General features: G+C 38.0%; 3 protein-coding genes across 5 annotated transcripts; 2 read left to right on the top strand and 1 right to left on the bottom strand.

Annotated features, from left to right (window-relative positions):
* The first annotated feature begins 709 nt into the window (after window positions 1-709).
* LOC103951052 (polypyrimidine tract-binding protein homolog 1) lies at window positions 710-4,912 on the top strand. Of its 3 annotated transcripts, none has more exons than XM_009362335.3 (10): window positions 710-895; window positions 1,203-1,412; window positions 1,854-1,916; window positions 2,002-2,075; window positions 2,188-2,283; window positions 3,299-3,356; window positions 3,465-3,569; window positions 3,657-3,738; window positions 3,825-3,937; window positions 4,162-4,912. In XM_009362335.3, the coding sequence occupies exons 1-10, from the start codon at window positions 713-715 to the stop codon at window positions 4,630-4,632; spliced, it is 1,455 nt and encodes a 484-aa protein (XP_009360610.1). In that variant the 5' UTR covers window positions 710-712; the 3' UTR covers window positions 4,633-4,912. The 3 variants fall into 3 exon arrangements, with proteins under 3 accessions (XP_009360610.1, XP_018503882.1, XP_018503881.1); XM_018648366.2 differs by having other exon boundaries at window positions 3,825-3,890; window positions 4,162-4,305; XM_018648365.2 differs by lacking the exon at window positions 710-895 and adding an exon at window positions 1,656-1,713 and having other exon boundaries at window positions 1,261-1,412.
* A 6,422-nt stretch (window positions 4,913-11,334) lies between these two features.
* On the top strand, window positions 11,335-13,466 carry LOC103951053 (expansin-A10). Its single transcript, XM_048578976.1, has 4 exons — window positions 11,335-11,564; window positions 11,815-11,945; window positions 12,185-12,473; window positions 12,719-13,466. The coding sequence occupies exons 1-4, from the start codon at window positions 11,518-11,520 to the stop codon at window positions 13,026-13,028; spliced, it is 777 nt and encodes a 258-aa protein (XP_048434933.1). The 5' UTR covers window positions 11,335-11,517; the 3' UTR covers window positions 13,029-13,466.
* A 4,131-nt stretch (window positions 13,467-17,597) lies between these two features.
* On the bottom strand, window positions 17,598-18,680 carry LOC103951055 (probable calcium-binding protein CML46). Its single transcript, XM_009362337.3, has one exon. The coding sequence runs from the start codon at window positions 18,309-18,311 to the stop codon at window positions 17,724-17,726; it is 588 nt and encodes a 195-aa protein (XP_009360612.1). The 5' UTR covers window positions 18,312-18,680; the 3' UTR covers window positions 17,598-17,723.
* Window positions 18,681-21,421: the final 2,741 nt, after the last annotated feature.

The raw sequence follows: 21,421 nt of genomic DNA, 5'->3' as shown, positions 1-21,421 counted from the left end.
TTAATATTATTGATAATTTAACTGTTAAATTAAAATTTTTGTAATTTTTTATATTCTCAATCTCGATCATGCATTTTTATATTATTTAATATTATGTATTACCGACGAAATTTGTTTTTGATGTGGCGGTAGTTTTAGTGTTACGTGTCATTTGCACATAAAAAAATATATTGCAAGATCAAAAATTAGCCAGTATAAAATGTAAACTACCTTTGTTTCATCACTTTTGTTTCATTTAAGCAACTTGTATCCTTTGAACTTTGTGATAAAAAATTTAATTCAAGACGAGAGTTTAGGATAAATACTTGTATTCAACTGAGCCACCAGCTCTTACAAATTAAAATAGATAATTAGCAATTTTGTCCCAAACAAAATGATTTTTAAACCCCTCTGCCTACTAAAATCGCGTTCATAAAAAAATAAAATTCAGCGTGTTAAAAAATTAATACAATACATTAATTGTAATAATACATTTTACATTTCAAATTGTGTTTCGGTTACATCGAAAAATTTTTCTTTCGCGAGGACACGAGGCAGTGTGAGGTGTCTCTTATCAATAATAATCCTCCCACCTGACGTCCCCAGTTTCTACCCAATCCAATCGACTCCCACACTTTCTCGACCGCCAAACACCCCAATCCCTCTCTAATCTCTCTCTCTTCCCCTAACCCTAACGCCCAACCTCCAACTTGGCCCACCCAATCTCCGCCCTATGTCGACATCGGGGACGCCGCAGTTCCGGTACACGCAGACGCCGTCGAAGGTGCTCCACCTCCGTAACCTCCCGTGGGAGTGCGCCGAGGAGGAGCTCATCGAGCTCTGCAAACCCTTCGGCAAGATCGTCAACACCAAGTGTAATGTCGGCGCCAATCGCAATCAGGCCTTCGTCGAATTCGTACGCCCCTCTCACTTTTCTCATTTCTAATTTCAGTGTTGTATTTCGGATGTTAATAAATTTATTGAATTTTCCAGAATTTATGATATTCACCTTGAGGGTTTTGTTGTTAGCTGCCTAATTTGTGTGAATTTTACTAGATTTACTAAAAAAATTCAGAATTTTAATGAAATCCAGCTTCAGGGTTATCCAGTTAGCTGCCTAATATGTATGAATATGCTTATTTCTTGTAAGGATTTTAGTTTTTATATCTTTCGCATCTCGCAATGTTTATATGTTGATGAATGTGGTTTTTTTTATTTTACAGTCAGACCTAAACCAGGCCATCAATATGGTTTCGTATTATGCTTCATCCTCGGAGCCTGCGCAGGTCCGTGGTAAAACCGTTTACATTCAGTATTCAAATAGACACGAAATTGTCAACAACAAAAGTCCGGGAGATGTGCCCGGAAATGTCTTGTTGGTAACCATTGAGGGTGTTGAAGCTGGCGATGTGAGCATTGATGTTATTCACTTGGTAAGTGCTTTTTGGCCCACATTTGGACATATCTTCTAATAAGTTGCAAAACTTTGTTTCAACCTGCCTGATCCATGTCTAGAGATCATGATATGCTGAGGTGTTTTCTACGTCATGGGATTCTGTATAAACGTTCAAATTGTATTTTTTTTGTATAACACATGTTACTTTTTTCGTTTTTACTGAAATCAGTTGAATCACAGAAGGTTTTGTCTCTTATTTAAATTACTTCGTTGGAAGCAGTTTGGAATTATTATCATGTACGTCATACTCCTTTCTAAGGTCACGCATATATGCACAGGTGTCATTCTGCACTTATAACTCATCTGTTCAGAATTTTTTTGCTGCCCTTAGTATTTTCATCTGGGAGGGTTTCTGCTGTTGTCTTGTTTCCTGTTATATCAATGTAATATGTTTATGATGAACTGAATCATTTTTCAGGTGTTCTCTGCTTTCGGCTTTGTGCACAAGATTGCTACTTTTGAAAAAGCAGCAGGCTTCCAGGTGTGTATTGGATGATCTTTCTTAGTATTGCATATGATTTGTACTCCAGATGCTTCATGCTTATTCTCTCATTTTAATTTTGCAGGCATTGATTCAGTTCAGTGATGCTGTCACCGCATCTATGGCAAGGAATGCGTTGGATGGAAGAAGTATACCCAGGCAAGCACACTACATACGTTCCCTCCTCCCACCGTCGTTTTCTCATTGATATCAGTACATCTGGGAAAGTGTATATTGTTGCTAATTTTGACATGTAATGCTTTGCATTCAGGTACTTGCTTCCGGAGAACGTCGGTTCATGCAACTTACGTATTTCATATTCCGCACATACCGATCTGAACATCAAGTTCCAGTCTCACCGAAGCAGGTAAGAAACAGACCCAACAGGTCAATAATCTATTTCTGGTTTTTATACTGGCTTCACTCTTCTGTGTCAGATTGTGACGATTGCTACACTCCTTCGCTGATTTTATTGCATGATAAATCAATTGCTAATTGGTGTGTGTGCTTTTTGTCATCTAGGAAGCTTGGTAGCCAGAACACAGATGTGTTGTCATGGCCATTTAGTAATTCCTTGATCTTATATAGTACCCTTTATGTATTTATTATTGCGGAAATGTACCAAATTAACACTGTATTCAGTCTTCATCTTACACTGTCACACGCTATACAATTCCTTCTATTTTTTTTTGTCATCACATTTTTCTTGGTGGGATGGCTTCTTGTCCAGCATATTGTCAATGTCATATATTTGCAACATACTTTCTTTATACTAAATTATAAGATTTGGAATAAGATACTGCTAGACAACAAATATTACTGACACTGTCAATGCATGGTGAAAATGTGTTTACATTCTTCTCATGATTATTAGAAATAATCACTTTTATTTAAATTTGACATAAATTTATTGGTAGTATGCTTCTAACACAAAGTGTTTAGAGGCTAATGCACAGCCAAAAAAGAAATGTAAAAACTTACATGTCATAAATATTCTTGTTCATTGCATGTAACATCTATAATTTGGAACCATCTATATTGTATTTTAGAGAACCCTCTTTTTCTACTAAAGCGGGTTAAATGGCGATTTAATCCTTCCAATATTTAATGAATTGAGTAATATATTAAATGTTAAGGACAATAAGGTGATTAAATAATACTTCCACAGAGCTCATCAAAGTTCATTCTTGATAAGTGTTCTTCTATTCGATATCTTCCTTTCTTTTTTTATTTGGTGAAACACTATATACCTTTTTTATTTGGGTTTCAAATTGGCTTTTTAAATGTGTTTCTGATCTTAGGCCATTTTTTAGACTCTCACATCAGTTTGTGCATGTGGTTGTGGCTTAATAAGTATGATTTTGGTTGCATTGATTCTGCAGGGACTATACAAATCCGCACCTTCCTGTAAATCCTACTGCAATAGAGGGAATTATGCAGGTTTCTTCTTGGTTTTAGAACATTCTTTTTAATATGTATTATGCAGTATTGGGTATTTCTACGTAAGCGATAAGGCCAACATTGCTCTGACTTTATTTCCATCTCCAGCCTACTGTAGGTCCTGATGGAAAGAGGAAAGAGGTGGAGAGTAACGTGCTTCTTGCTTCAATTGAAAATATGCAGTATGCTGTCACTGTGGATGTTATTCACACGGTTAGGATTTATACCTTTCATGCCTTTTTAGTGCTCAGAGTACTAAGAGGATTTATAGATATCATGATCCTTTCTTATATGCTACAGGTGTTCTCTGCGTTTGGCACTGTCCAAAAAATTGCTATATTTGAGAAGAATGGCCAAACACAAGCATTAGTTCAATACCCTGGTATTTCCTCTTTCAATACGACTTTTTGATTTGTCACTGATCTTTGAGAATTCGACTGTGGCTGACTTGTGAGTTGTTATTTTCAGATCTCAATACTGCAGCAGTTGCCAGAGAAGCTCTAGAGGGACACTGCATATATGATGGTGGCTATTGTAAGCTTCATCTATCATACTCTCGTCATACTGATCTCAATGTAAAGGTATAAATATGAGTTTTTGAGTTAAAACCGTTCATGAGAATAAAAATAAGAAGGAAAATGTAAAGATATCTTTGGAGGAATAAGTGGATCTATTCTTGGTCAAAAAACGATTTGGTCCTTAAATGTATGCTTCTTGACACCTACTTTTCCATCTGATTATCTCAATGCATTACTAAAATATCTTTCCTGAGATTTTGATTGCTTGTATTTATTTTTACTTGCAGGCGTATAGCGACAAAAGTAGGGACTACACAATCCCAGATGCTAGTTTACTTGCAGCACAACAAGTTGCTGGTTACCCTCCTCCTCCAGGAGCTTGGCAGAATCCTCAGGCTGCTCCGATGTACCATGGCAATGAGTACAGTGGTGCAACTTCTGTGCAGGCCCAAGCTCCTCCAGGTCCTCCAGGACAATCCCCATCATGGGATCCAGCCATGCAGGGAGGCATATCAACGTTTGGTTCGTCTCCTAGCACCTTTCCTGGTCAACCATACCAAGCATCGTCTGGTCCTGTATATGCATCTGCAGCAATGCCAGTGGGTTCTTCGCCTATCCAATCAGGCCCAACTTCTTCGGGTATGGGTTCTAGGGGAATGTCTCAGCCAGGCGTTCCACCCAATGTGCGACCTGGTGGTGGTGCTTCATCTCCAGGGGTTCGGCCTCCTGGTGCCTCACCATCCTACTACGGCCAATAGGATGTAGTATTTCAAAGAATGCTGGGTCTTGCCGGTCTCATCTTTTGTGTTTTTTGGTCGGGAATGTGTCCGGACGTTAAACTTAAAACCCCGAATTCAGTTTGCAGTGTTGGAAACTCAGCACTGCCCCTGCTTTGATTGGAACCACCCCTTCTTGTGGTTTTAGTTTGAATAGGCCATATGTATTGTTTTCCAATGCATTTTTGTGTATCCGCACCCTAAGTCCTGGTACGGTTTTAATATGCTCAACGACAATTTGATGGTTCCTCAAACTTGCTTATTCTTGGGATGCTATTGTGACGGTTTTCTAAACCAATCATGCACTATCTGTTGTGTTTTTTAATCTCTAGTGCACGATTAGTTTGGACTGCAACGGTGACATCCGGTGCTGCTGAGTAGGGAAATCATTCTCACGAACCATATGGAAAGTTCAACCAAAGTAATTGTATACTACAAAGAGTGCTGTTATCCACACATTCCTTTTATTACTTACACCTTCTGTTAATTTACATTTGATTTTTTTCAATTTATTCGATCTAACGGCGGAAAATTGAGAAGGATGTGTGGGAGGAAAAAAAAGATGTGGACAGCATGACGCTCGTGCAAAGTCTGTAATGAAAGGTCAACTTCAGGGTTGGCCTACTTCGTTTAAAACAAGAGAGCTGTGCAGGCTTCTGGTTCAACTCAACACGAACAACCTTCTCACAGTACCAGCAGGGCATGTGAGTTACCATGTGATTCAGACAGCGGAGTATGAGAGCTGCCAACTGTCCGCCTCCAAACATAATCAAACCCGATGGAGGAGAAAAACTTAAATGCAACCGGATGTCATATGCCTTGTGCCCATCTCTCCGAGCGATGAGCACAAAGTGACATACGCTGATCGTGCCTAAGATTTTGCCGCGATGGTAACTGGAGAGCTCTCGGATCTCAAACACTCCACCATGTTTCTTTCCCGGATGCCTCGAGATATGCCAAGATTAATCAAACACAGCCAGCATTAATTGGGTCAGAAAGCCAGATATTAGCTTTAAGTATATCACCACATGATTACACTCGCTATACAATACGACACTCTACAGAAAATCAGCTTTGTAACTGATTGTATATCGTTTTGTGGCTATACAGTATGAGATTCATACGGTTGTTTTTTCATTAGTTGTAATCTTTGTCAGTCTTTGCCTTTAACTAAAAATCGAAGTCTCTGTTTTCATCTTCATATATACATGGATGTCATTTTCTTTCATTGCATTTTTGTGGAGAAGTGGGAGAAAGAGAAAACATGTGCCTTTGTCTATGTCGGCAGCAGATGCTTATCATCTCAGGAACATGGCAAATCTTGACTTAGTGCTTCTGTAGAGTTACAAGTAATTAGTATATTGCAGACTGTCAATCCCCATTGATGATGATCATACTAATATAATCAGTAGCTAGACACAGTTGGAGATCCAATTTGTTTTAGTATTGTAATGTGTATCTTTTTATTTGAAAGACAATTATATTATTACGGGAGTGATTAAATTGGAGATCCAATTATATTATAATATTCTGTACTTTTTCTTATCATTTTGTTTATTAAATTTTTTTTCGATTATTCAATTCAACAATCAAAAACAACATATGAAGGTGTAGAAAGTGAAAATGAAGCGCATAAATCACTACCCATTTTTAGGCTTTTTAGCCAAAATGATCATTGAGATTTGAGTAAGTACTCATTTTGGTCTTTGAGATTGTCCATGGTTAATCATTTTGATCATTCCGTGAAAAATCTCTGTTAAATTGAGGGTATTTTTGTCAAATCAACCTCTTCACTTGAGCTGGTGGTTTCTTCAATTTAACGGAAGTTTTTACAAAAGAACCAAAATGATTGACGTTGGACAATCTCAAGAACTACTTCTATTGATTTTAAATATCAAGGAACAAAATGGTAAGTTATATCAGTCTCAGAAACCATTTTGACTAAAAAGCTTATTATAAATGTTTAATTAATCAATAGTGAAAAGTTTTAAGAAGTCATACGTGGAATTGGATCCCATATAGATCCACTTTGTGGGGATCCTTAGGATCTTCACATATTAGCCATTTATTGTGTATCGTGCAGTCAGAAATCATTTAACTTTTTTTATTTAAAATTAAATACAAATAATATATGACAAAAATTAACTGCGCGATGTACGATAAACGATTAGAACATGAGAATTCTTAAAATCTCTACAAAGTGAATCTAGAGGGGATCCAATTCCGTCGTACATCAAACAGCTTTCAATTCTAAGTACCACATTTCCTTAATCTGTTAAGCATTCATATGCTGTCAATTAGGTGGTGGTTGTCCTTTGCAACCTCATACATGGTCCACCAAAATAACTCCAAATAATTGAGAAAAGTTATTTCACTTATAACATGTGTTACATTCAGGTCCTTCTAATTTACAATGCAGCATTGTCTAAAGTTATGGTTCCTCCATGTTGGCTGGTGATGTCGTACCACATGCCAGGTTAAAAGTTTGCAAGAAATCTGTTATCAAAAGTTAATTAAATAAATAAATAAATATATATATATATATATATTTATCGATTGAGAGGAGGAATCCGAACGTAGAAAGCTTTGAACATTAGAAAGATAAATTAGGCCAAGAATGAGTTGGTCAAAATTCCGGCACTTGTTATGGGTACAATAAGCTTGAGCATGTAAGTAAGAAAGTAAATAAGAAAATGACTAATGACATGTTTACTTATCAAGAATGACAAAGTAACAAACTTAAAACTTAATAAAAATAGGAAGGAATGAAAATCGGATCAATTACCTCATAGTAGGATCCAATTCTAAGAATTAACAGAACTTAGAAATCAGTTAGAAATTGGTAGCTCCAAAGAATGTGGTAGTTTACCTTTGTGGTGATGAAAATGAAAGACAATGAAGGAGATTGAACATACACGTTTTGTGTTTATATATTACTCGATTTCATCCGGCTAACCAGACGTCATATGCCCGGTCAGAGCTAGACACAACAATACTTAACTGCAGCAATGAATTTTCTGAATGTATTTAGCTGTGCATTGGACGCTAATAACTAATTATGATATGGTCTAATATGGTCTAACTTGATGGCTTAGTTAGGAGTGTAATCTAGGGCCTAATGCAGCATGCTTACGTTATTAACGAAGAAGCGTAATTATGTTTTTGATGTGTCACTCAAGAAAGATACATGCACAATCATATACACCTAGTAACATGCAAATCGTGGTTTGTCTCCCTCTGTCTCTACATAATACATCATGTCTTTAATGTGTTAATTATTACATGAGAAGAGAGACTGGAAATAATAGGATTTTTCTCCAGTCACTCTACGCATGCATATGTATTACACTTTACGTCACAGTCAATAGACTCATCAAATTAATAACGCAGAATTGCCATCAAATGGCGTTCGAAAGGCAAGTGCATGTGATCGAGAAGTACATACGGATTACGAAAGCATGCACCATCTGCATCAAACCCTAGTTACAATATTTTAATGTCCATATCATCAGTCACAAATATTGGCCGTTGTTTTCAAAGGTTTTGTGAGTTCAGTTACGTTCAAAATGATGCATACTAAGAGCAACTCCAACGTGTGAAACTTCTTCCCAGGCAATACATTATGCTATCCACCTAGTGAATAGTAACTGCCTTTAATGAACAGTAATCACCTTTTGCATCTCCACCGTTGCACTTCAATAACCCTGGTAATAGACAATAAAATATTAGTATTTTTTTTTTTATAAAATAATTTTAATTGTAATTTCGGATAAGATTTTTAATCGTTCTCGTTGCGCCATGTGTCATTATCTGAAGCATTATTAAATAATACAAAATAATTTTATTTGTAATTTCAGATAAGATTTTTAATCGTTCTCGTTGCGCCACTTGTCATAAAATCTGAAAAGACAATTATTGGGGATGGATTTCCAATAAGATTTTTAATCGTACTCGTTGCGCCACATGTCATTATCCGAAAATACAATTATTGGTGATGAATTTCTGATAAGATTATTAACCAATCACATCGCGCCACATGTTATAATCTGTTTACAATCTTTGAGGATAGATTTTCATCAGATTTTTAACGAATGATGGCATGCCACGTGGCATTATCTACAACATTATCCTTTTTGAATCCTTCATAAATAATATATTGTTACTTGATCCAAGTAATTTTCCCCACTTCGAATATTAGTACTAGCTTGTGCCAAGGCGTCTCTCCACGTACTAAACGATTGGCTAAGTAATTTCTAACGACGACATCGATTCTTTGGTTCTTTTCCCACCAATTTTCTTAAGATAATTGGTATGAATAAGACTCCAACCAAGCTAGTACACAACGCAACATCTTCAAGAAGCAACCAATTCGTACCTGCATCAGTAGTCATTTTGTTGAAAAAAAATGGATTGAAACTATGAGAGAAAGAAAGGAATGTGATTGAAAGTAGTTGAGAAAATATGAAATTGTCGTGTAAAGTAGATGATAATGAGAAGGTATTTATAGAAAAGTAAAAACAATTTTTAAAAAAAAAAATTCAGATTTTTTTTTTAAATTTTTTTTAAATTTTTATTCAACTAATTAATCTCTGCCGTTGGATATAAAAAAAATTTGAATTCCAACACTCCAAATTGTGCCACGTGTCACAACAGTAACTTTTCTTAATTTTAAAACTATTTTTTTATTACCGTTGCATATCGGACGGCCCATTTTAAAAAGCCGTTGAGATCGAACACACCGTGGGAAGCCACATGGCTTCCCAACGGTAACTGAAGCCGACTGCTCTGCGGGCTCCTAGGGTCTAAAACTTGTCTGCTAACTCGCCCCCACGCATGAGTGAGGCGCACGCACCTGACAGAAAAAAATTTAAAATTATCACTGACACCAGGCTGACGTCAGCCCTGCGTCAGGTCCACCTCGGGCTCATGGGCTGGCAATTCCTCACAGGCCTCTTGCTAGGGCCTGACCGGTCTCTCGGGCTCCCAACGCTGAAGTGCTTCTGCCGGGCTATGGAGCCCTGTTTGGTCCACCTTCCCCCGAGCACCAGCCAACGCTGGAAGTGCTCTAACACTTGGGGTTGGGTGATTAATTAGACACTGTCTGTTAGGCTTAGCTGTATGCGCACACACACGCACATACATATATATGTGCTGAGTGAGTGAGTGGTGCAGACATACGCTAACATCTGTCTTCTGACAGTGCAGTTGGTGAAAACCTTGGCCTCTGCCTTGTTGACCATGAAGACCAATCTAAACAACTTCTTCCAATCACAGAGTTCACTTCACTAATAAAAGAATAGCTTCAGTTGATTTTTACTAGGGAATGAACACAAATAGGACTAAAGCTGGACTAAGCGATGAATAAAAGAGCGCTAAGTCGTGAAATTATACATTCGGTTTATTGTTTGTTTAGCGTATATATTGCAGACTTGTATATAACGAAAGTTAATAACTAACTCTATTTGTGCATATTTATCTTTATACAGTCTCAGGATCTTCTATACACACATATAATTTCTCTTTTCTTTACAATGTTGAGCAAACCCAAATTGGGTTTGCAACCAGTATTATCTAATGCTGATAAGGTCGTTGGTGTAGATCACGGAGACGAGAAAATTGAAAGCATTAAGGCCCACAAAATTTCGTCCAAAGATACGCTGTTTTTACATCGACTACTAGACAAGGCTTCTATTCTTTATGAACTTGACATCAAATCAAGGTGCAGATGCAGAATAAAGTTTCTGGACGTAAAGGTAAAAACCCACATGACCACTTTGCAAAATGGTTGTCCCTACTGCACACCACCATATGACCGCAAGGCTACCCCATAGATTTAAAGTCACTCCCTCTCCATCTACCGTTTGGCTTGTAATAAATGATATCTATCTTTCCCGGACAAGGATTGTCTGCCTTCCCACTTCTGATGCCTTTTTGTGTCTTTCTGTTTGTGTGATCACAGTTAAGCCACATCAATATTTTATATTACTATTCATTTTTGTCTTTTTATCTCTATTAAAAAAATAATATAAAATATTGATATGACTTAACCGTGATCACATAAAACAGAAGGGCACGGAAGGACACCGAAAGTGGAAGGACAAACAATCCTTGTCCATCTTTCCCATACACCTTGAGAGATTCTTAGCTATAGCCTATTTGGGTTGTATATTTTATTGTGTTTAACTTTTTTATTACGTAACTTGGTCACGTACTGTGGAATAAATCCGATGAACTATATGACCGGTTAAAAGAAGAAGATAATAAACATGAAACGTTATACATGTGCGGTTATCCCATCAATGGTTGGTCCGAATGAACGGAATTTTATTAGCAAATCTAACAACAGCAAGGCACACTTGTTGCAAATGAAAACTTTCAAGCCCTAGCTATTTGCAGTCTTTGCAGGCAGTAGTACAAAAAGAGTAAGTTAACAACAACTACATGATCTGTTTTCAATAAAATTGGAGTTTGGACATGTAAACTCCATCATGCCAATAAATTAAGAGTAAATATGAACAGCTCTTAAAATTTGCCATCTTCAGTATCTGTTGGACATCTCTCACAAAGACAATATCTCATTCATTTAGTTCTATGTCGGACTCCACATCAGTCCCCACCAGTATGAGAATTGCCCTATATACGTAGCCCTACCAAAATTTCTCGCATGTGAGGGTCGTCTTGTTGGTAGAGAAGTTGAGCCAAGTTTACTCTCTGCCACACTTAAGGTTCACTACGGCAATTGCCAAATGGTGGAAACTTGAAAACCACGCGGTTTGAACCCTAAAAACCGCTCTCAGTCCCCAAAAACTGCATTGATTCCACTACAACAGCTATATAGCATGAGAGTCCCCAAAACCACTTAGCAGCATGCATGGTCCCAACAGCTCAAAAATTGTCAGCTGTTGTCATTTCAGGTGTGATGTTGACTGACTTCTATTTATTCTTCTTCAAAAACAATCAAACCCTCCCTCCCTGCCTCTTCATTTCCTCACCACTTCTTCATCTATCGGCATTTCCTCACTGTAATAATTCTCTCTTTCCTCTTTCTCCTTTTCTCATGAATAGTACACTACTGTGTACTATTTATTACAAGCTATCTAGTTTTCTTCTACAAATTTAGTAATGCTAAAGAGTTCATAACTTCATACTCTCCTTGTTGTGCAGGAAAATGGCTCTTTTCGGGATTCTTGTAATTGGGTTTCTCTCACTTGTCTCTTCTGTTAATGGCTACTATGGAGGTTGGTCCAATGCTCATGCAACCTTTTATGGAGGTGGTGATGCTTCCGGCACAATGGGTATGCCTCATTCTATGATTTTGATTTAATGAACGGAATGGTTATTAGCACTACAAAATATTCATCATGTACTCCTTCATTCCTTACTTTTATTGACAAAAATACATGATAACAATTTCGGAGTGCCAATAACAGTTCTGGATAATTATTTATGTTAAAAGTGATACATTTGTTGCAAACTAGACTTTCACTTTATTCTATTTGTCCTTACTAGATTTGGGCATGCAATTTGTTTGTAGGTGGGGCTTGTGGGTATGGGAACCTCTACAGCCAGGGCTATGGGACTAACACAGCAGCTCTAAGCACTGCATTGTTCAACAATGGCTTGACCTGTGGAGCATGCTATCAGATCAGGTGTGTGAATGACCCACAGTGGTGCCTCCCTGGCTCCATCATAGTCACTGCCACAAACTTTTGCCCACCAGGTGGCTGGTGCGACCCTCCCCAGCAACACTTTGATCTCTCTCAGCCTGTCTTCCTCCGCATTGCCCAATACAAAGCTGGGGTTGTCCCAGTGTCCTACAGAAGGTAAATTAAATCATTTGTCCCTAATGGGTTCTCTTATAAGGTGCTGAGTACCAATGAGACCTAATTATGTTAAGATTTCAGAGACTTGGTCTAACATTGATATTAATTTTCCTCAACTTAACCACCTATGTAACTCAGGTTAAGGGTTTTATCACAAAGAGGTCATTATATTAGTAGTAGAACCACTATTATATACTATATTTTATTTTGTCAAGTTTCCGACGTGTTTCCATTGTGCTTTGTAGGGTTAGATGCAGGAGAAGAGGAGGCATAAGGTTCACTGTGAATGGACACTCTTACTTCAACTTAGTCCTTGTGACAAACGTCGGTGGTGCTGGAGATGTGCAATCTGTGGCCATCAAGGGCTCCAGGACTCGGTGGCAAGCAATGTCAAGAAACTGGGGCCAAAACTGGCAGAGCAATTCTTACCTCAATGGACAAAGCCTCTCTTTTATTGTGACCACCAGTGATGGCCGCAGATTGGTTTCTTACAATGTTGCCCCTCCTAATTGGTCATTTGGTCAGACATATACTGGGAGACAGTTTCTCTATTAGTTAATTATCTCTCTATGTATGGTTAGAAAGGCTTATTTTACTACTCCAGTTTGTTTAGCTGCATATGTGGTAAAAATTTAAGGGTAAAAGATGAAGAGGGTTTGCTTATAAGGGTGAAAAATGGAAAGGGTTGAGTGACCTCTTTCATTTGATAATAGATTTGTGAGTTTTTTCAGGTCATGGCTTGGATTATTCTGAAGCCTCATGGCCATATCTGCGCGAGAGAGAGAGAGAGAGAGAGAGAGAGAATCTGTTTGTAAGGCAGTTTGGTAGTGGAAATTTACCACCCGCTGTTAGTTCATGAAGTTATGAATATTGAATAGAAGAGGTGCTTCTTTTACTAAGATTAGCAAATGCAGTAGCAGAAGAGGTCTTACAATCAGCTTTGTGTAATGTCATTGGAATAAACTCGGGCTGCGTATTCTGCGCCTTTAATTACATTCTAAGCCGATATTAATCCAAACTACTCTAATTTATGGGATGAAACTTGAACTCAAGTGTAAGGGAGCATGCACATATTGTTTTGACTAACCAACCTAGTTAAGGTCTACAATTACGTTGGAGATTATAATTGAGTGTAAAAGATGAAGCATACTTTGTCTAGTCCACTGTGCTGGAAGAAAAATCTTAACTTATGTCTGGTGAAAAAAGGGAAAGAGATCCTCTCCTAATCTCTTTCACCTAGGTCACTTAATCAAGTGATCCGAGTCCTTAAAATTTGATCTAACGATTAAAAACAGAGGCTTCTTTAAAAGTTTTAATAACTTTAGTCGTTGGATTAAATTTTAAGAGCCCAAATCACTTGATTAGGTTACCTAAGTGGAAGAGATTAGGAGATAATCTCTTTCCGTGAAAAGAAGGAAAACCCCATAAGAGAATACATACATACATACATACATACATATATATATATATTGTCATGTATATATCATCCATTTTAATGCAGATAGTGAAATATTTATGTCATGTATATATCATCCATTTTAATGCAGATAATGAAATATTTTGGAGCTGTTGCAGAAAGTACGAATGGAATACAACATGGTGTCTCAAATCTCCATTCATCCATTTAGTAGTTGAAAAGTTCTTTATGGGATATAGAGGGTTTTTAACCCAGTTAGGTAGTTAAGAAGTCGAGGTTTTTTACTATAAAATTAATTGACAATATGAGAAGTAGTTCAACAACCTGTAAGCACATGCAATGTTCTTTATTTTCCTGATGTGGGATTCACTCTCAACACGTCCCCTCACATGTAGCGAATTTTCAAACCTAACACGTAAACATATGAACAGCACAAATTAAGTGACGTGTAGCACGTGTGGTAGTTAGGTTTCACCTATATGATAACCTGCTCTGAAATCATAAAGAAGTTGAGGTTCTATCATAAAAACAATTAACAATATAAGAAATAGCTCAACTACTTATAAGTACATGTAAAATTCTTCATTTCTCGAATGTAGAATTAACTCTCAACAGGTGAAAGTGAGGAATGTTTATGGTGTAACAAATATGGAAAGCAGAGGCACCGACACTATAAAATTAATGGAGCCAGTGGTCAAATAAGAGATAGGGTTAGGGTTTCAAATGATTGCTGCAACTAATCTCTGTGGGACTTCTGATTACAATTTTGTGTTTTAGAGTCCTAAGCTAGTAGGGTTCATGTCTACTCTAATAAAAAGCGAGATTGTCATCTCTATATTTATCCTGACGTCTATATCTCAAGAGAAAGTTTGATGTTAATTTTAAATAACATATCTTTGATTGTATGCTAATAGAAAGGAACCGGATCCCCTCGGGTTTACAAGGCTGAGCCTTCTAAGCAAAGGATCCAGAACGCTAAAATTTGATTAAACGGTTATAAATAAAGAATATTTTTAAAAATTATAATAATTGCAACAGTTTGATCAAATTTTAACGGTTTAGATTTTATTCTTTAAATATACGATTGATGCTTCAATTTGAACACCTTAATTATTCTCATAATTGCACTGGAAAGTTATGTCACATCAAAATCACAACTACATTGACATCTAGGCAAGCTGTACGCAGAATGCAGATGCCAAATGGGATCAAATTATCAAGTCAGGACAACCACATTTGACATATAGCTCGAATCTTTTGGAACTTTTGGTGATTTCAAATTATAAAATCCAAGGGGAAACCCTTATCCCTGATTTATGGGATATAAAACTGGTTATGCGGCAGATTCTCACACAACATTAAATGCGGTGAACTTAGACTTAGATTCGCGGCAACTACTTGATTTCATCTTTGAGTGAATTGATGATGATTAATTTGTAGGTGTTTTGGGACCTATGGTGCGTGACAGTAAAAGGGAACCTAATGTTTCATCAAACGATGTCACCAGCTGGTTGGTTGCATGACATGTATAGCCATCAAGATCACAAATCCGATACAGTTCAACTGTTCATCACTGCCCGCAAAATGCAACTCCCTGAAATGCTAGAATTAATTTGTACGTTGTGAGCGGATTCTGATTTTTCATGTTTATTAGACTCATAAAATAAGATGCGCAGCTGCTCTAACACTCTCCCATTCAACATACCTAATGGCCCTTGTTTAAAGTAGAGTGGGCTAATTACTGAAAAGACTTGCTGGTTCGGGCTTGATCTTCGGCTCAAGTGTAGGGGTATTCTCAAGTACAACTAGAGGTATATTTCCATATTGATACCTCTTTTATGTCACCTAACACGTGATGAAAGAAATATTAATAAGATGATATATTAGTTTTACAAGTTAGAATTTGTTGCAATATCGGACAAGTTGTCGCGTTCATTGGGAGAACCACATCATCCTTACACCCATACACAAACAAAAGAGACCCCTTGTATTGCGGTATTCCATGGGCCATAAAATAACGTGCAGTTGATGTGGTCTTCTTGATGGACACAAGTCCTCATGTGGGGGCTGAAAGCCCATAAAATGGTGTTATACATTTACAAATCCATAGCCCAACCCAATCACGGCTACTTATTTCCAAAATGGGATGCATTAGATGTACTGTCGAAAATGAGAACTGAAGACGTTCTTCCAAATGAATATACTTTTGCTGCCTGTGTTGAGAAGTCAGGTTTCAAAGACTTGGCAATGTTGGGAATGCTTTGATCAATATGTATCCCAAGTGTGGCAACATTCACGCAGCAAATGAATTGTTCTTGGATGTGACATATCGAGACTCTGTTACTTGGAATGCAATGATATCTGGATATTCCCATCGCAGGCTTGGCAAGGAAGCGCTGAATGTGTTTCAAACTTTCAAGACATGTTGCAAGCTGGAGACTGTCCTAACAAAATTACTTTTGTCGGGGTATGTTCTCTCTGCTTGTGCTCATTTGGGTTTGTGCAGGAAGGATTCTACTATTTGAACCAATTAATGAAACAAATTGGTATTGCACCTGGACTAGAGCGCCATACTTGTATCGTAGGACTCCTCAGCAGGGCTGGCCAACTTGATCATGCTGAGAATTATATGAGGACCATGCCAGTCAAGTGATTGTTTCTTGGAGAACTTTGCTCAACACTTGTAATGTACATAAGAATTATGATTTGGGAACGCAAGTAGCAGAGGTCGTCGTGCAAATGAGTTTCTACCTTTCAGGTGAAGACATCCGGTAGAAGGTCTTAAATTTCAGGTAGACGGGCCATGGACCCACTACAACAACACCGATACTATCATCACTTGGTCACTTGCTCAATCCGTCAAGTGTGGGGTTTTAATACAAAAAGCCTCGGTGTTAGTTAGAGTGGGGTAATTCTACTTAATGACTTGTTCTCAAGCTTTCTAGCTGATGTGGGACAGAGGAATTCTAACACTCCCCCGCACATGAGACCCCATTTTAAGAGTCACACGTGAAGTTCCACACATCGGCAACCACGTCGAGTCAAGTCGGGGCTCACCCGTTTGCGCGGGGCCAATGGGGACCCACCCATTCACACGGCATCTCTTGGCCTACGTGGAGCCAAGTCAAGGCTCACCCGTTTGCGAAAGGTCAAAAGGGACCTACCCGTTCACATGGCAGTACGAGCCCGTCCTCTGGCTCTGATACCATCTTAAATTTCAGGTAGATGGGTCATAGGCCCACTCCAACAACACCGATACTATCCCCACTTAGCCACCTGCTCAATCCGTCAGGTGTAGGGTTTTATTGCAAAAGGCCTCGGGTTTAGTTAGAGTGGGATAATTCTATTTAAATGACTTGTTCTCAAGCCTTCTGACCGATATGGGACAGAGGAATTCTAATAGAAGGCTTTGTTGAGTCACATGATTATGCTACTAGAGCCCAAGGCAAAGTCAAGTAAAATGTAAAGGCAGATTAAGAATATATAGATTGGGGCTAATTTTTCTTCACTCTACTGCTGTGTATCAGAATTGGAGCTCAGGTTCTTCGTTTTATTTAATCGTCTGTCAAATTCCGTTGCAGACTTTCGTCTATTCGCAAAAGATCAAAGTTTCTTGTTTAGTATGTGTTATAAGTCATATAAATTTCTCTTTGATTCTTCATACGATATGATCTACCATAACGTTTCTCATCTTGCAATACAGTCTGTGCATGAAGTTCGTTTAATTTGTCATTAGTAATAATTTTACTAAGACGTCGTAAGAGACAGAATAGAAATGCATGAAATCTTAACTTGACTGTAACTTATTAGCTAAAGAAAGAAAAAAAATTGATTCAGCACAAGCTGGCCTCCATGACTTTTACAAACTCATTGAACTCTATTCTTCCATCTCCGTTTTTGTCAAAGCTTCTGATCATTTTCTGGCAGTCTTCTAGCTTTGATCCTTCCTTTAACCCCAAAATGCAGAGAACTCGCTGCAACTCCCTTGCATCGATAAACCCATCTTTGTTCTCATCAAACACGTTAAAAGCTTCTTTCACTTCCCCCAAACTCGGCTCCTTCTCATCAAACAGCCCTGTAAGCTCATCGGAACTGAACGTCTCCAGCAGTTGCTCACCTTCTGGACCGCAAAAAATTCCCAAGCCTCCCATCACCTTCTGCACATCTTCTCTTCTCAAACTCCCACCATCTCTCTTCTCGCAGACCAGCTGCGGGCGCCTTGACTCAGAATCCCAGTTCTTCTCTTCCAAAAGCTTTGAGTTACAACAATTCTCTTGGGATTGGAGGAAAGCAGACTGAAACCTTGAAAAACCATTCTGAACTCTACTTGACCAGTTAGAAATCGTGTGCAACAAGATTTCATCGATCAAAACAAAGAACGGTAATGTGTTAGGATTAGTCAACGACGATCTCTTCTCCATTGTGATAGAGTGGTATAGGCTGAAAAGCTTGGATGTGGATATCAACAGAAGGAAAGACCAAGTTAGAAATCTCTAAGTGTGAGAAAGCTAATATATATATATATATATATATATATAGAGAGAGAGAGAGAGAGAGAGAGAGAGAGAGAGAGAGAGAGGGGAGGGAGGAAGGGAGAGAAGAGTAGGGTATTGTTTTACATTAAGTTTCTGGTTTATGGGAGAGAGAAGAGGAGGGAGATGTTTTATAGAGACCAAGGATTGAGTCCTTGTGTTTGAAGCCACTAAATTAAAACAGTCAAGCCCCGAAATACAAGGGAAGTTGCTTGTGAGTTGCTAATGCAGGTCTTTGGGAAGAAATGGTGGAAAGTTGAAGAAGTTGAAGGAGACATGGTCACCAAGGAAATTAGACATTTGGTAGAAAGTATATTGTGAGGAAGTTTGTTTGTTTTCTGTTGGAGGGAGTTGAAGAGCGTCCGGCTGGACTGCACTTGTTTTGGCTGTGTCCATTTTGGGGGTGTATGTGGAGATTTTGTGTTGGGGAATCAGACGGCTGGTTGACTCGTAAATCACTAGGAATTAGAAAATGGAAAAAAAAATCTCTAAATGTGGATTTTGGGCGGCTCTTGGTTCACACTTTTTACAATTCAATTTCCATGCACTGATTTTTTTAAGAAAATTACTTGTTCATTTCCTTGAAATCAACCATCTATACTTACCTGCTAATTACAGTGTGAAAACGTTTGTAAAAATGAGTTATTTCTGCATATTTATCGACCTGTGATTTGATAGAATGAGCATAGTTACCTGCTAATTACAATCTATAAATTTTTCTTTTGTATTTTTGATGAGTTATTTGTGCATGTGTGTTAATTGACTCTTTTTATCCAAAATGGACGTTGATATTGACATAACTTCTCACTTTGGTCTCTGAGGTTTAAAATCGATAGAAGTGGTCCATAAAACTATCCATCATCAATCATTTTGGTCATTTTGTGAGAAATCTCCATTAAATTAGGGGTATTTTTGTCAAATCAACACCTCTCCTTGAACTGGTGTTTTTTTTTTTTTTCAATTTAACGGAGATTTTTCATATTATGACGGTGAACAATCTTAGATACCACTTTTATCAATTTTAAACTTTAGGAATCAAGGGGAAAAGTTATGACAATCTCAGGGACAATTTTAGCTAAAGAAAATAATACCCGTACACCACTTTTCTCTATTGCAATTTTAAAGAAATATGTAGTGTTTTTTTTTTTACTGCCTGCAAATTGCCCAAAAAAAAAAAAAAAAAAAAAAAACCAACCCGCACACCTCTTTTTTCAGCCTTATTTATTTAGTCAAAATTGATTCTCCTTTTCGTATTATTGTTCGTTAAAGTAAACAATATCAGGAGTTTTTCGTTAAAATTCCTTACATTTAGGAAAACTAATGAAAAAAACTTGAAAACTTTGAGTTTTAACGACAATGACAAAATAAAAGGTAAAGTGAATAGTATCATGATTGACTTTTTAGTGCAAAAATATGATTTTTTGTTAAAATAAACATTACCGATAACTTTTCGTTAAAATTTCCTTTACATTTCCCATCAATCTCACTATCTCTACCTACAAAAGCAAATATTATATACTTGAGAGTTCAAACATGGACTCCTCCGGAAATTCCAAGTTAACTTTATTTGTTGGTAAAAGTTGTGGAAATTGCGATTGAGTCGTAGGGTGTGGCCTTGGAATTTTGAAGTTTCTAAGGCTTTTCCACGTTGGTATTTGGTCGTTGCACATTCCAAACATGTTTGATTTTTTGACGTGCGAGAAGGGTCCAGTAGCTTTTACGTTCAGTCAGGTTCAGGCCTCTTCTTTTGATTGGATCCTACTGCCAATTTCTCAAAGCTCATATTGCCAAACATGATAAGACGGTCAAATAATTGTTTGATTTAGAGCAGTTCCACCGTGTCTAAGACCCCATAAGGCTATCCAATATGTTATCTATCTAGTGAACAGTAATTACTCTTAATGAACAGTAATCACATTTTGCATCTCCACCCCTACACTGAATAGCTCTGGCAATTGGCAATAAAATATTAGTATTTTTTATTTTATAAAATAATACAAAATAATCACTTGTGAGATTTCTTTTACTTTGACCGGTTCCCTCACCTAGCCCTCTCTCTCTCATTTCCCTTACACTTTCTCTCTCTCTCTACCGACCCAACCCTTCCCCCTCATTTCTGAAACCTCTCTCTTTAATCTCTTTCATTCTCTTTCTACAGCTCCAAGAGCTCTTATCCTTCCTCTTCTTCAAAACTGAAGCAAATCAAACTAATAAACTCTAAAATCTCAATCCCCTGGATGAGAGGAACTTGAAAATATCCTTGCATGCATCATTAAAGCACCATTTGGGTGATCCACCATTGAAGCCGAGAGTTTCAAGCTTCCATTGCTCAAACCTAGGTGAGATTATTGCCCTACTTTACCAAAAAATGAAAAAGTATGACTACCCTTCTTTTTATTTTCTCCATTTTTACTCTGCCCAGCTTTTTGACCAATACAGAAGCAGATTATCTCTACACATCTGCCCAAACACCACCACCTTCACCCCAAACTCCACCTTCCAGTCCAACGTCAACCGCCTCCTTTCCACCCTCTCTTACAACGCCAACCTCTCCACCGGCTTCTACAACGCCACAGTCCAAACCCTAAACAACGTCGTGTACGACCTCTTCCTCTGTTGTGGCGACATCGTGGGCACCGACACTTTACATTTTTTTTTATTTTTTTATTAGTTTTTTACATTTTTATTAATATTTTATATTTTTATTAATTTTATATTGTGGCTGACATCACCCTGATGTCAGCCTTGCGTTAGGTTACCTTCAGGCTCTCGGGCTGGCAACTTGTGCCGGGCCTCTCCTTCGAGCCCGCTCGAGCTCCATCGCCAGCACACGCTGGACCATGTCCTTCGAGTTATCTGGCCCTGTTCCAATGCCAGTCCACCGGGCAATAGCCCACGGTGGAAGTGCTCTTAGGGGTGGGCATGGGCTGAGCTGGGCCTAAAATTGAAGGAACCAAACCGAACCGGTTTTGTAAATAACACGGGCGGGGCGAGGTGGG

This window comes from the organism of the source record quoted next, unplaced genomic scaffold (genome assembly GCF_019419815.1).
Source record: "Pyrus x bretschneideri cultivar Hongxiangsu unplaced genomic scaffold, Pyrus_bretschneideri_v1 Contig13, whole genome shotgun sequence".
NCBI lineage: Eukaryota > Viridiplantae > Streptophyta > Magnoliopsida > Rosales > Rosaceae > Pyrus > Pyrus x bretschneideri.
This window is presented reverse-complemented; position numbering and strand designations above follow the sequence as displayed.